This window comes from Drosophila novamexicana, unplaced genomic scaffold (genome assembly GCF_003285875.2).
Source record: "Drosophila novamexicana strain 15010-1031.04,08,12 unplaced genomic scaffold, DnovRS2.1 tig00001986-arrow-arrow-pilon, whole genome shotgun sequence".
Lineage (NCBI taxonomy): Eukaryota > Metazoa > Arthropoda > Insecta > Diptera > Drosophilidae > Drosophila > Drosophila novamexicana.
The window spans coordinates 25,941-41,519 of record NW_020824919.1 but is presented as its reverse complement, the minus strand read 5'-3'; the positions used below and the strand labels follow the sequence as shown (position 1 = coordinate 41,519).

General features: G+C 43.8%; 1 protein-coding gene across 1 annotated transcript; it reads left to right on the top strand.

Moving 5' to 3' along the window:
• Window positions 1–1,707: 1,707 nt before the first annotated feature.
• On the top strand, window positions 1,708–11,392 carry LOC115768716 (putative uncharacterized protein DDB_G0271606; the record flags this gene model as incomplete). Its single annotated transcript, XM_030713416.1, is given in 5 exon segments — window positions 1,708–2,328; window positions 5,972–6,007; window positions 6,161–7,009; window positions 11,175–11,262; window positions 11,265–11,392. Coding segments are annotated over 5 exon segments (1,722 nt in total), but the record flags the coding sequence as incomplete, so codon positions are not given.
• Window positions 11,393–15,579: the final 4,187 nt, after the last annotated feature.

Sequence of the window (15,579 nt, the reverse complement as noted above, 5' to 3'; positions counted from 1 at the left end):
AAAAGTTCAGAAGAGAACACCTATGTCAATGTGTTGGAGTCTGACGATGACAGCGACATAGCAGCCAATAAAAATTATGACCAGCCGCAACAGCAGACAACTATTGCACAGGTACATAATTTCAATACAAATACTAGCATAACTAGCACTCCCAAAGCAGCCTCTCACTGTGATCCATCGCCAAACGTATCGGCACACGAAGTTGAACTTCATAATGTTGATAACATAAGAGAAGCTAGCTATGTTAATAACATTGATGAGCTAACAGACGCACTCGACGACGAAGATGATGATGATGACTGTTACCGACCCGCTGCTGTTATTAACAGCTCAGTTGCTGACATGCTTAACAGAACTACTACTGTTGAGCATAACAGCACAGCCACTGCTAACAAGGGGGAAACTTCTGCAAATGTTAAAACATCTGATGCATTTGCTGCCAATAACATTAATAGTATTACTTTTGAAAAAATCGAACCAATCCCACAAGCAATAACGCCAATAGTAGCAAAAGGACCGAAATTCAACTGCTCTATGCTACCTACAACTTCCTTGTCTGCCAAGAAAAGTTTAAAACGTAAAAGTACTCTGCCGCAACAAAGCAAACAAAAGCGAGCACAGACACTGGCAGTACAAGGAAACTCACGACCAGGCATGAAGATACAGGACTTCCTGAAGTCATCAACAAGAGTAACTAAGGCAACAAATAAAGCAGCTATAAACAACAAATATAAAAAAAGCAATCGTAATTCTAAAAAAGCAAACCCTTCTAGCAGTACTAAACTCAACAACAGCAGTATGGATATTGACCTGGATAGCAGCGACATATCGGCACATAATATAAGTTCTGATGATGACATTGTTCAGATCCAAAGCAATGCGCAAGAAGTTACAAACCAGGCCACCAAAGTTATGAAACAACAACAGCAACAACAGCAGCAACAACAGCAGCAACAACAACAGCAACAACTTCGCCAACAGCAGCAACAACAACAGCAGCAGCAGCCAACTAAAAGCAAAAAAATTCCAACAATTTTTCTACCCAGCATAAGTGACATCCAACAAATAATTGATATGCTCAATAATACAGTGGGTGCAAATAAATATACAACAAAGTGCACACAAAACGATGGAGTCAGAGTGCAATGCAGCGACTTACTATCGTATAATGCAGCTATTGCACTTCTCGGCGCCAATACGGAAATTCAGATGCACACCCACCAGATGCGAAGCGAACGAGGATACCGTGTTTTACTAAAAAATGTCCACCACTCCACGCCATGCGAGCAAATCCGAGCAGAATTGGCGAAATATGGACACACGGTTCGCTTCGCTAGTGTCATTAAACATCGATTTGAGCGTCGGCCACTTAACATGTTTGAAGTTGAACTAGCACCAAATAGCGACACCAACGACAAAGTGCTGGAACTGAAAACCCTGGGAAACCAACACATTGAAGTAGAAAGACAGCTGAAGCGAGATGAGCCTGTTCAGTGTCATCGGTGCCAATCGTTCGGGCATAGCAAGAACTACTGTCGTAGGCCTTTTGCATGTCTCAAATGCGGCGAACAGCACCCGACTACAACGTGTACCAAGCCCAGAAACACACCTGCTAAGTGCGTTAACTGCAAGGCTGACCACATAGCCAGCTTTAAGGGATGCAGCGTGTACAAAATGGAGCGAGAAAAACTAGCAGCAAATCGTGTCCGGGCGGCAATTGATAGGCAACAGCAGCAGCAGCAACAGCAACAACAGAAGCAGCAACAACAGCAGCAGCAGCAACAGCAACAACAACAACAACAGCAGCAGCAACAGCAACAACAGAAGCAGCAACAACAGCAGCAGCAGCAGCAACAGCAGCAACACCAACAGCAACAGCAGCAGCAGCAGCAGCAACAACAACAACAACATCGGCAGCTACAACAACAACACCAGCAGCAGCAACAACAACAACATCAACACCAGCAACCACAATACCCAGCAATTAATACTTCAGCTCCTAGTGGAATTAAGCTGACTATGGAACGGAAGCAGCAGCAACAGCAACTCCGGCAACAACAGCAAAAGCAGCAGCAGCAACAACAGCAGCAACATCAACAGCTGAAGCCAAATAATCAACTGACTTATAGCCAAGTAGCCAGAGGACTAGCAAACACGAGTCGGACCCACAACCCAGCCATGCAACACCTCAAGAAGTACCAGCAACAGCTACAACTGGAGCAGCAACAGCAGCAGCGACAACAGCAACAACAACAACAGCAGCAACTACAGCCCGAGCAGCAGCAGCAACTTCAGAGGCAACAGCGACCGAGGCAACAACAACTACCTGAGCAGCAAAAACGGCAGCAATATCAACGACAGCAAGAGCAGCAATCACATGAGCAACAGCAACGACACCAGCAGCAATCGCAACAACAACAACATAGACAACAGGCGGACTTACCACTCCTGGAGGCGCTGCAGCAAAATGTGATAAGTATAAATGAGATGTCCAAGAAAATAGACATGCTAATTAGCCTGCTGCTCACAATGGCAGCAAGCAACACTAATATCAATAAACAAGGAGATCAACAAACAAACCCACTAACAACATCAATCTCTGAAACCTTGAATAATGTCAATAAAACAAACAATTTTCCTAATTTAATGAGTACATTGATTAGCACAGCACAGCCAATAAACAACAGCCAATTGGCAAACGCCAATTGTGAACACATGGCCACTGACAGCAGCCAGTATGTATAGAGCGAACAACACCAGCAATGCCAGCGTGGCTGCCACACTGAGTCACCTCGATGATGGCAGACACACCACTCACACTACTAGTGACACCACAACTACTACAACAACACATTTGTCCAACCTTAACAGTCCATTGCTTAACAGGAGAAGGCCAAACATTATTCCAAATACGAATCACAGCAGCGACCAATATGTCAACTCTTTTAAAATTGCATATTGGAACGCTGCTGGCATTAGAAACAAAGTAAATGAATTAGAGGTATTCATGCATCGACATAAAATCGATATTATGATGCTTGTTGAGCTACGTTTGGGCCCCAGCACTCTCAATCCAGGCCCCCCAATTACTATTAACGGCTACCATACATACGCGGCAACTCGCCCACCTCCACACCATAGATGCGGGGGCGTTGCCACTTTAATAAAACATGGAATCAAACATATTGCTCTGGAAGCAATTGTGTTTGAATCCATGCAATCTGCACCAGTAGCTGTGACCCTGGCAAAAAATGAGACCATTGTCCTAGCTCCAATCTATTGCCCACCGCAATATAATTGGAGCGCTGACATGTTTGCCAAACTTTTTCAACATTTTGAAAAGTTGAGCGGGTCCGGGTTCATTTTATGTGGCGACTGGAACGCCAAACATTCCTGGTGGGGCAACCAACGTGCTTGTCGACGAGGGGTAGAGCTGCTAAGAAGCATTCACAGCAACAAGAAGCTGAACATTCTTGCTACAGGTGGGGCTACGCACTTCCCATACACAAGTAGAAATAGGCCATCCGCTATCGATTTTGCGGTCTACAGTGGCATTAACAATGACCGACTACAAACACACTCTACAATCGATCTCGAATCGGATCATTTACCTATACATATAGGCCTCAGAGTAGGCCGATTCCCGTATAAACAAACAACGAAGCGACTGCTACCGATAAATGCAAACGTAAAAAAATTTCAAAATCATTTAGATAAAAATGTTCGTCTTAATACAGAAATAATATCGGGACCCGATATTGAAGACGCCATCGACATATTAAATAAAAACATATATAATGCCTCCTTAGCAGCAATACACCCAACTCGTAGACATCAACAGCAACAAAGACAAAGCACAAATACAAATCGCATGAACCATGGCCGTTTTAAATTAACAAACGAAACAATTAGACTGTTGGCAATAAAACGGCAGTGCAAGAGAGAACATATGGTCATGCGAACACCTCTAACACGAAGCCGACTTAGCCAGGCCCAAAACAAACTAAAAAAAGCGCTTCGTATGGACAAGAAGAAACAAACGAACAAAATGTTTGAACAAATAGACGCTTCTGATCGCTACAAGATGCAAAAACTTTGGCGCATCACAAACAACATCAAAAGGCAACCTGAGCCAAATTGGCCACTTAAAATTCAAGCGACTGACAACAACAATAGTAGCACCAACAGAACGCAATGGACTAAAACTAGTAGAGAAAAGGCAGAGGTTTTTGCTACATACTTGGAGCAACGTTTCAGCCCCATATTCTCAAATACGGCTGAATACAGACTCCAGGTAAATAATGAAATAAACACTAGACAGCAACTTAACGATTGCGACAGCGGCGCTGGCGTCGCTGGTGTTGTCCCTTTTCGCCCAATTACATATACTGAAGTGACAAAAGAGATTGACTGCTTGACAATAAAAAAGGCTGCAGGCATCGACAACATAGACAATAGAGTCATCAAAGCACTACCAAAGAAAGCAATATTGTACCTTGTCATGATATACAACTGCATACTCAGACATGGCCACTTCCCGCGTCAGTGGAAATGCGCTGCCATAAAAGCAATTTTAAAGCCTGGAAAACCCACAGAAGAGGCCGCCTCATATAGGCCAATAAGTCTTCTGGCAGGCTTCTCCAAAATCTTCGAAAGGCTTCTCATGTACAGGCTGTATGAATGCTCTGAATTTGCAAAGGCCGTGCCACTTCATCAATTTGGCTTTCGCAAAGATCATGGCACTGAGCAGCAACTAGCACGGGTAACCCAATTCATACTGGGTGCATTCGAAAAGAAACAATACTGCTCAGCAGTCTATATCGATATACGCGAAGCATTTGATAGAGTATGGCACGAAGGATTGCTCTTAAAACTAGGCAAGATACTGCCTAATAAGCTGTATAATGTCCTCAAGAGCTACCTACTTGATCGCACTTTCATTGTTCATGGAAACGAGGGCATTAAATCAAGAATAGGCAAAGTTAGCGCTGGAGTGCCCCAGGGGAGCGTACTTGGGCCAATTCTATATATCATCTACACATCTGACATGCCATTACCTCACCTTCCAACACCTCTCAATTCAACAACAATAGCAGCAACAAGAACAAATACAGAAACATCTGAAACTGATCCATTCAACTGCAGCATGCTGCTGTCAACATTTGCTGATGACACTGTCATAATGAGCGCTGCTGACAAACTGCATGCAGCATACTATGCCAACCAAAAGTATCTGCGCGAATTCACCAAATGGTCTAACCGATGGTGCATCCAAATCAATGACAGCAAATCAGCTCATGTTGTTCATACTCTACGATCTTTGAACAACAACCGAATGACTCACCTGACTCCACGACTCAATGGCCAAGAAATCCCCTCAAAACCAAGGCAAAAGTACCTAGGTGTCCACCTGGACCGAAAACTCCACATGCAACACCATGTCACGCAACTACGATGCCGCCTCAAAGCCCTCTATAGGAAACTAGAGTGGCTAATAGGAAACAAAAGCGTACTATCTGTAGAATGCAAAATCACCATCTACAAGCAGATGATTGCGCCGATATGGAGATATGCTTTGCCGATCTGGGGTGCCATGATCTCCGACACACAGCTACGCCGAATAGAAACCACACAGAACTGGATTCTAAGGAAGATAGTGAAGGCCTCCTGGTGGATCAGGAATAAAGACATACGTGATACTTACGACATTGGCACAGTGGATGAAATATTTCACATAACTAGCAAAAGATTTGCCAACTCACTTGCTATTCATCCTAATGCAAATGCTCGTAAGCTAATCGCAAGCCCGTATGTTCCAATTCGTCTTGATCGGCAAAGATACAGTCTGCAACTACAACAACATGTTCGCCCTCTACAGCAACTAGTGCAGCAATCGCAAGAACAACAACAGCTGCCAACTTTGCTTCGCATGGAGCTTGAAGAAGAAGAAGCAAACTCGCTCAGAATGCAACAGCAGCAGCAACAGCAGACTCCACAACAACAGCCAGCCAGATTTTGCGAAATGAGGATAAATTCTCTAAGAAGACACTACAGAGAGGGACGAATGTCATTAGATGAGCTAAAACTCGCTATTAGGGATCAGCCATTGGTTATACAGCAATTAGTACTGCCTCGCGAGCTTGCCATCCAAATATACCAGCAACAGCAACAATTGCAACAGCAACAACAACAGCAACTACAGCAGCAGCAGCAACAACAGCAGCAGCACCAGCAGCAGCAGCAGCAACAACAGCAGCAATCACAGCAGCAGCAGCAACAACAACAGCAGCAGCAGCAACAACAACAACAGCAGCAGCAGCAGCAACAACAACAGCAGCAGCAGCATCAGCAACAGCAACAGCAACAACAACAACAATTACAGCAGCAGCAGCAGCAGCAGCACCAGCAGCAGCAACAATCACAGCAGCAGCAGCAGCAGCATCAGCAACAGCAACAACAACAGCAACAACAGCAGCAGCAGCAACAACAGCAGCAGCAGCAACTACAGCAGCAGCACCAGCAGCAGCAGCACCAGCAGCAGCATCAGCAGCAGCAACAACAGCAGCAACCACAGCTGCAGCAGCAACAACAGCAGCAGCAGCAGCACCAACAGCAGCATTTGCAGCAGCAGCAGCAGCAGCAGCAGCAGCAACAACAACAACAGCAGCAGCAGCAGCAACAACAACAACAGCATCAGCAACAGCAACAACAACAGCAATTACAGCAGCAGCAGCAACAACAGCAACAGCAGCAGCAGCAGCAACAACAGCAACAGCAGCAGCAGCAGCAGCATCAGCAGCAGCAACAATCACAGCAGCAACAGCAGCAGCAGCAGCAGCATCAGCAACAGCAACAACAACAGCAACTACAGCAGCAGCATCAGCAGCAGCAAAAACAACAGCAGCAGCAGCAGCACCAGCAGCAACAGCAGCATCAGCAGCAGCAACAACAACAGCAACCACAGCAGCAGCAGCAACAACAACAACAACAGCAGCAACAGCAACAACTACAGTTTGTAGGACATCAACATCAGGCAACTCAGCCGCCAGACGTCGTAATAGTGCTAGATGCAGAGCAGCAGCAACCAGAACAACAACTAGAACGACCACTCTCGCAACCCAAGCAAGCCAACTTACAACAGCAACGGCTAACTGAGGATGAGCAGCAGCTTGATCAGCGACTAGAACTACTCAGGCGGCAACTGGAGCGAGAGATGGATGAGGATTCTTATAACGAGCCATCTCAGCACCAGTTACCTCCAGAGCAGCAGCAACACAACCTGCAACACAACATGCAACACCACTCAATAGCCCCACCTGAAAATAAAACAAAAACAAACACTAATACACTTAACCTAGTTTGTGCAATTAAAACTATTTCTTATACTCCACAGAGCATACAATTAAGCCTACATAGCCGTCCAAACAACGCCACAAGTCCCTCTTGGCACCATAGCCAGCTCCAGGCTGCACATCAGGCCCACCAGCAGCCCCTCCAGCAGCAACTTGATACGCGGGAGGTAGTCGAGGCACTCCTCAGCCACAATATGCACCCAACTCTCACGGCGGCTAAAAGGCTAAGAAGTGGTTCAATAAGCTATATTGAGCCCAAACGACGCTTACCTGCAGCTCCTGACAATCAGCAACAGCGGCCACTCCCCGCTACACTCGGCAAAAGACACTTTGCGGGACCAGCTCAACATAACTGTTGGCCCCCAAAGCGCCAGAAGCTCGTGCAACGACAGCAACAACGTCAAGTAGGCCTGCGCAGAACATGGCTGGGCACACGGCAGCTGCAAATGCCCCACAGGCTGGGAATATGGCTACTGCTCTCCAGCATTGGCATGCAAACACGCCATAAGGTGCCCCAGAAGCTCGTGTGGGCACCTCCAGCAGAGTACAGTCAATCCTCGACGAACGGCAGACATCTCCAAATTGCCAGAAGGCGCCCGTGGCACTCCTGGCAGCGGCTCCAAAGTCGATGGTCCAATTGCGGGCGGCAAACACACAGGAAGGCCAGGCCGTACAACATATTAATCCACGCGACCTGGAATATATAAATAATAAGTTAATTTGCACCAATATAGAATAATAATGTTCAACAAATCCTTAAATACGCCCTTCTGGCAAACACTGTTTACATTTAGAACTCAGCTTGTATTAATTCAACAGCTGAGCATGTTATCTCAGCTGTTCTGAATGTAATCGAAATCAGCCCTGATAACATTAACAGAGGTATGTTAATAACAGCAACAGTTGAGTAATTGCTCAACTGTTCTGAACGCAATCGAAAACAACCCTGATAATGTTAACAGAGGCACTGTTAATAACAGAAATTAATACCGCCAACTGCTAAAAATTCAAATAAGCCTGCTAAGCATAATATTAAGTAATGTTAAATGTAAAAATAATTGTTAAATATTTATATTTTTGTAATTCGTCACAATTTTGTCCTTATGTTGTGATATGCATGTAAATTTTGTTAAATTATTTCATACATGCCAGTAATTTGTCAGCTAGTCCGTTTCACAATTAGACCTATTTCGTTCCATTTCTGTCTCATATATTGCATTGTGAATTAGTATTAAGCAATGAAATAGACAATAAAATGCGACTGCTAGCTCAATCGTTAGCAGTTCGTCGTAGCGCACGCATGCGCAGCAATTTAAAAAAAAATATCCAGCCATAGCATATTGTGCACTTACAATTCGCACAAACTGCACTCCCAATTCTCAGTGCCAGAATTACCATATGACCAATTCAACTAACAATAATACTAACCCATTAATATGCAAGTCATTCAGTTTGTCAGAATAGAGACTGAGAAGAGACCCTAAAGTGTATGTTCTTAGACAAGCAGACGACAACCAAGTTGCATGTTAACGTTCATACCAGACAAACAAAAACAAACCCAATTTGCTCAATAGCAACAGGAGACCCATACACACCAAAAGTGACCCAAACAACAATCCAATATTCGGATATATCACACCCCTAATAAATCTGCACCGCCTAAATTCCAGTGCCTAGAACAGTCATATCAGACTTCTAAAAACTGCTTAGCTTGGGTACCTGGAGCTCTGTCCTTCCGGACATGTGTAAACCAGGTGAGTGAGCAGTTATAGATTAAAAACAGCACAACAATATCCCAGTGCCTAAACTGCTTTGCTTGGGTGCCTGGAGCTCTGCCCTTCTGGGTATGTGTAAACCAGGTGAGTGAGCAGTGATAAAGAATCAAATCTGCACAACCTCAGTGCCTTAACTGCTTTGCTTGGGTGCCTGGAGCTCTGCCCTTCTGGGTATGTGTAAACCAGGTGAGTGAGCAGTGACCATGAAACCCCAAGAAAACAATGCTAGCCGGCACAACTCCTATGCCAAACAGCTCAACAAACCTCAAAAACCTGAACTGTCCCACCAGACTTCAAAACTAATCCACAACTAACCACCAACCTGGCGCAAACACTAACCACAACTAACAACCTCAATATGCTCTACACTTCCAAGGCTAGCCACCAAAGCCACAATAGCGTATTGACCAACCACCAATAAAAACAATTCGTGCTTCACCCAGCACAACAAGCTCCAACCTGAGCAACACCTAAGCGCCAAAAACAAGAGCTATACCTAGCCATAATCTGCAATACCAACAATTGCCTCCCAAGAAAACGACCGATTCCGCGTGGTCCGCTAAGCGGCGCAGTGCGGTAAACTTGTCCAGATCCAGCCATTACACGGATCTGGGCCACCAGCCGTATGTACTGAGTAATAGACCAGTACATACTACAAAAAAAAAAAAAAAAGACAACCAAGTTGCATGTTAACGTTCATACCAGACAAACAAAAACAAACCCAATTTGCTCAATAGCAACAGGAGACCCATACACACCAAAAGTGACCCAAACAACAATCCAATATTCGGATATATCACACCCCTAATAAATCTGCACCGCCTAAATTCCAGTGCCTAGAACAGTCATATCAGACTTCTAAAAACTGCTTAGCTTGGGTACCTGGAGCTCTGTCCTTCCGGACATGTGTAAACCAGGTGAGTGAGCAGTTATAGATTAAAAACAGCACAACAATATCCCAGTGCCTAAACTGCTTTGCTTGGGTGCCTGGAGCTCTGCCCTTCTGGGTATGTGTAAACCAGGTGAGTGAGCAGTGATAAAGAATCAAATCTGCACAACCTCAGTGCCTTAACTGCTTTGCTTGGGTGCCTGGAGCTCTGCCCTTCTGGGTATGTGTAAACCAGGTGAGTGAGCAGTGACCATGAAACCCCAAGAAAACAATGCTAGCCGGCACAACTCCTATGCCAAACAGCTCAACAAACCTCAAAAACCTGAACTGTCCCACCAGACTTCAAAACTAATCCACAACTAACCACCAACCTGGCGCAAACACTAACCACAACTAACAACCTCAATATGCTCTACACTTCCAAGGCTAGCCACCAAAGCCACAATAGCGTATTGACCAACCACCAATAAAAACAATTCGTGCTTCACCCAGCACAACAAGCTCCAACCTGAGCAACACCTAAGCGCCAAAAACAAGAGCTATACCTAGCCATAATCTGCAATACCAACAATTGCCTCCCAAGAAAACGACCGATTCCGCGTGGTCCGCTAAGCGGCGCAGTGCGGTAAACTTGTCCAGATCCAGCCATTACACGGATCTGGGCCACCAGCCGTATGTACTGAGTAATAGACCAGTACATACTACAAAAAAAAAAAAAAAACCAGTTCGAATTGATTAATTTTCAAATCAATTAGTCTGAATTGGTTGAGGATTCACCATACCCGGTCCCATCGGCCTGTCAGCTGCCCAATAAATCACACTCACGCAACATACAACAGCCGCAGCAGCATTTAGCAGCTGCAGCAGCACCACCACCATTTAGCAGCCACAGCAGCAGCAGCAGCATTTAGCAGCAGCAGCAGCTTTTAGCAGCCGCAGCAGCAGCAGCAGCATTCAGCAGCCGCAGCAGCAGCGGCAGCATTTAGCAGCCGCAGCAGCAGCAGCAGCATTTAGCAGCCGCAGCAACAGCAGCACCAGTAACAGCAACAATAAGCAGCAACTTTAACAACAACCGCTGCAGCAGCAGCATCAACAACACCCGCCACTACAGCTACTGCAGCATCAGCAGCCGCAGCAGCAGCACAACACCATCAACAGCAACAACAGCAGCCGCAGCAGCAGCCTCAGCAGCAGCAGCAGCAGCAGCAGCAGCAGTAATTTGCAGCAGCCGCAGCAGCAGCAGCAGCAGCAACAGCAGCAGCAATTAACAGCTGCAGCACCAGCAGCAGCAGCAGCAACAGCAACAGCAGCAAATGCAGCAACATCAACAACAGCCGCCGTAACAGCCGTTGCAGCATCAGCAGCAGCAACAACAACAACAACATCAATATTAACAGCAATACAACTGCGCCATCAAATCGGTCAACACGACCAACATCTACTTATCAAATCAATAATTTATATTTAAATACACACACACACACACACACATGCACATATTCTATACTACACAAATACAATAACAAATAATCTAACATTAAAACTCACAAATATCCAAACATATTTAACACTACTCCATATATTAACAATCGAAAGAACTCAAAACAATATCATATACATGCACACATGCACACAATCCACACATGCGCACATGCACACATGCGCGCATGCATGCACGCTAACAAGCAACACTAGCATACATGCGCGCATGCATGCATACTTAGCCTAAAACCAAAACAAAACAAAGCAAAAACAATTACAAAACTCATAACAACTCTATTCTCAATGCCCCCCCCCTGCCCACTATCTACCTATCATAGATATTCAATGTTACCATTGTGCTCATTTTTAGATAGTCAGCCAGTGCTAAAAGTAATTTTTAATAATTAATCGAGAGAAGGCACTAGGCGAAAAACACCATCAAAATTAACTATCAAAAAAAAAAAAAAAAAAAAAAAAAAGAGCGAAATTTATCTAACTTTTAGATTGGATGTGGAGTAAATTAACTTCAGGATGGGGAATATCTATTTTCAAATAAGAAATATATATAAAATTGGGAATTCGAGAATTGCACATGACACCCAGCATTAATATGCTGGGTAATGATACTATTAATCCGGCATGGTCGACCGCTGTTGTGCCTTGTGGAGTGGCCCAACGGGTACACACACACACTTTGTGTCGATTTAACATGACCATGACCAACATGCACAAAGATGTCCTCATCTTGAAAAACATCCAGCAAAAACAACATAAAAACAATAAGAGAAAAAAAAAAAAAAAACGAAAAGTAAAATGATACCAATTTCCAAGCAAAATAAAAAAAAAAAAAAATAATAAGATGGAAATTATTAAAATCCATAAAATAAATTCTCTCACTAGTTATTAAAAATTGCATGGCTCTATGACAACTGCTGGCCTATGGCATAACATTAAAATGCTGATGCCGCACATACACTAATTGTACGTTTTTCAAAATATTCTATATATCTCTATTATTAGCACTTATCAATATCCTCATTGTTATAAAAACATATATGTACAACTTAACTTTAATTTAATTTAATCTAATTTAATTTAAATTACAAAAAAACATTTATCATACACATACACAATGTACACTAACATATATATGTACACACCAACACTCTTATCACACACATACTCAATGTACACCTACACATATGTACACACCTACACTTATCACACACATAAACATTTACATTTGTCAAAACACACACAATCAATTGTATAGACTATAAGACTAATTAAGAGAAACAATAAGAATATTGAAACGTATATCAATAAACAATTTCTGGAATTGGGAGTCGGATCGGTCGGTGGTTTGGACCGGGATGAGTTACATGCGGATCAGGATTTGTCTGAGTCTGTCTGTGCGAGTGGATGGGTGATCGGCTGAGGATACACTGGCAGTTTGGTGCCTTGCGTGAGACCAGTGTGTGTGACAGGGAGCATGGTTAGAGAGTAGTTAGATTTAAAATTGAGCGGACGCCATAATGCCGTCCCACTACTAACTCGCTTGCTCCCGCACTCGCACACACGCTCACCCTTGTACCATGCACTTATCCAGCCATTGTATGTCTCTCCCACTCACTCTCACTCACTCACTCACACACACACTCACTCTCTCGCCCACCGGCTCGCCCGCAAGAGCGGGCCAATGAGCGAGCGAGTGCTCAGCGTCCGCCATGTCCCATTTCTCATCCTGTCCCATCCTGACCCGGCTTCCCATTCAAAACCATACAACCAGAAAAAAATCAAATAAGCCTGCTAAGCATAATATTAAGTAATGTTAAATGTAAAAATAATTGTTAAATATTTATATTTTTGTAATTCGTCACAATTTTTGTCCTTATGTTGTGATATGCATGTAAAATTTGTTAAATTATCTCATACATGCCAGTAATTTGTCAGCTAGTCCGTTTCACAATTAGACCTATTTCGTTCCATTTCTGTCTCATATATTGCATTGTGAATTAGAATTAAGCAATGAAATAGACAATAAAATGCGACTGCTAGCTCAATCGTTAGCAGTTCGTCGTAGCGCACGCATGCGCAGCAATTTAAAAAATGGCGCAAACACTAACCACAACTAACAACCTCAATATGCTCTACACTTCCAAGGCTAGCCACCAAAGCCACAATAGCGTATTGACCAACCACCAATAAAAACAATTCGTGCTTCACCCAGCACAACAAGCTCCAACCTGAGCAACACCTAAGCGCCAAAAACAAGAGCTATACCTAGCCATAATCTGCAATACCAACAATTGCCTTCCAAGAAAACGACCGATTCCGCGTGGTCCGCTAAGCGGCGCAGTGCGGTAAACTTGTCCAGATCCAGCCATTACACGGATCTGGGCCACCAGCCGTATGTACTGAGTAATAGACCAGTACATACTACAAAAAAAAAAAAAAAAAAAAAATGGCCAATCCAATTACTCAATTTCAAATAACTAACTCAAACATTAACAATTATATAAATATTAACTGCCAAACCAAACAATGGCCAAATAAAGAACAATCAAACACACAACCAAATTACACTGTGTATTAATACCATAATCCAATAGTCTATGCAAACATGCAACAAACTTCAAATTGCTGAACAAACTTAACCACCAAAATATCCAGCCATAGCATATTGTGCACTTACAATTCGCACAAACTGCACTCCCAATTCTCAGTGCCAGAATTACCATATAACCAATTCCACTAACAATAATACTAACCCATTAATATGCAAGTCATTCAGTTTGTCAGAATAGAGACTAAGAAGAGACCCTAAAGTGTATGTTCTTAGACATGCAGACGACAACCAAGTTGCATATTAACGTTCATACCAGACAAACAAAAACAAACCCAATTTGCTCAATAGCAACAGGAGACCCATACACACCAAAAGTGACCCAAACAACAATCCAATATTCGGATACATCACACCCCTAATAAATCTGCACCGCCTAAATTCCAGTGCCTAGAACAGTCATATCAGACTTCTAAAAACTGCTTAGCTTGGGTACCTGGAGCTCTGTCCTTCCGGACATGTGTAAACCAGGTGAGTGAGCAGTTATAGATTAAAAACAGCACAACAATATCCCAGTGCCTAAACTGCTTTGCTTGGGTGCCTGGAGCTCTGCCCTTCTGGGTATGTGTAAACCAGGTGAGTGAGCAGTGATAAAGAATAAAATCTGCACAACCTCAGTGCCTTAACTGCTTTGCTTGGGTGCCTGGAGCTCTGCCCTTCTGGGTATGTGTAAACCAGGTGAGTGAGCAGTGATAAAGAATAAAATCTGCACAACCTCAGTGCCTTAACTGCTTTGCTTGGGTGCCTGGAGCTCTGCCCTTATGGGTATGGGTAAACCAGGTGAGTGAGCAGTGACCATGAAACCCCAAAAAAAAAAACAATGCTAGCCGGCACAACTCCTATGCCAAACAGCTCAACAAACCTCAAAAACCTGAACTGTCCCACCAGACTTCAAAACTAATCCACAACTAACCACCAACCTGGCGCAAACACTAACCACAACTAACAACCTCAATATGCTCTACACTTCCAAGGCTAGCCACCAAAGCCACAATAGCGTATTGACCAACCACCAATAAAAACAATTCGTGCTTCACCCAGCACAACAAGCTCCAACCTGAGCAACACCTAAGCGCCAAAAACAAGAGCTATACCTAGCCATAATCTGCAATACCAACAATTGCCTTCCAAGAAAACGACCGATTCCGCGTGGTCCGCTAAGCGGCGCAGTGCGGTAAACTTGTCCAGATCCAGCCATTACACGGATCTGGGCCACCAGCCGTATGTACTGAGTAATAGACCAGTACATACTACAAAAAAAAAAAAAAAAAAACTCCAGCAAATGCCTAACAACCCCACATTCAAACCAATTACACTAGCTGAAGTTAAAACCCAAATCAAGAAACTCCCAAATAACAAAGCCCCAGGACTAGACAGAATTGACAACTATACAATCAAAGCATTACCAGACTCTGCCTTAATATACCTTATATTAATTTTTAACAACTCACTTCG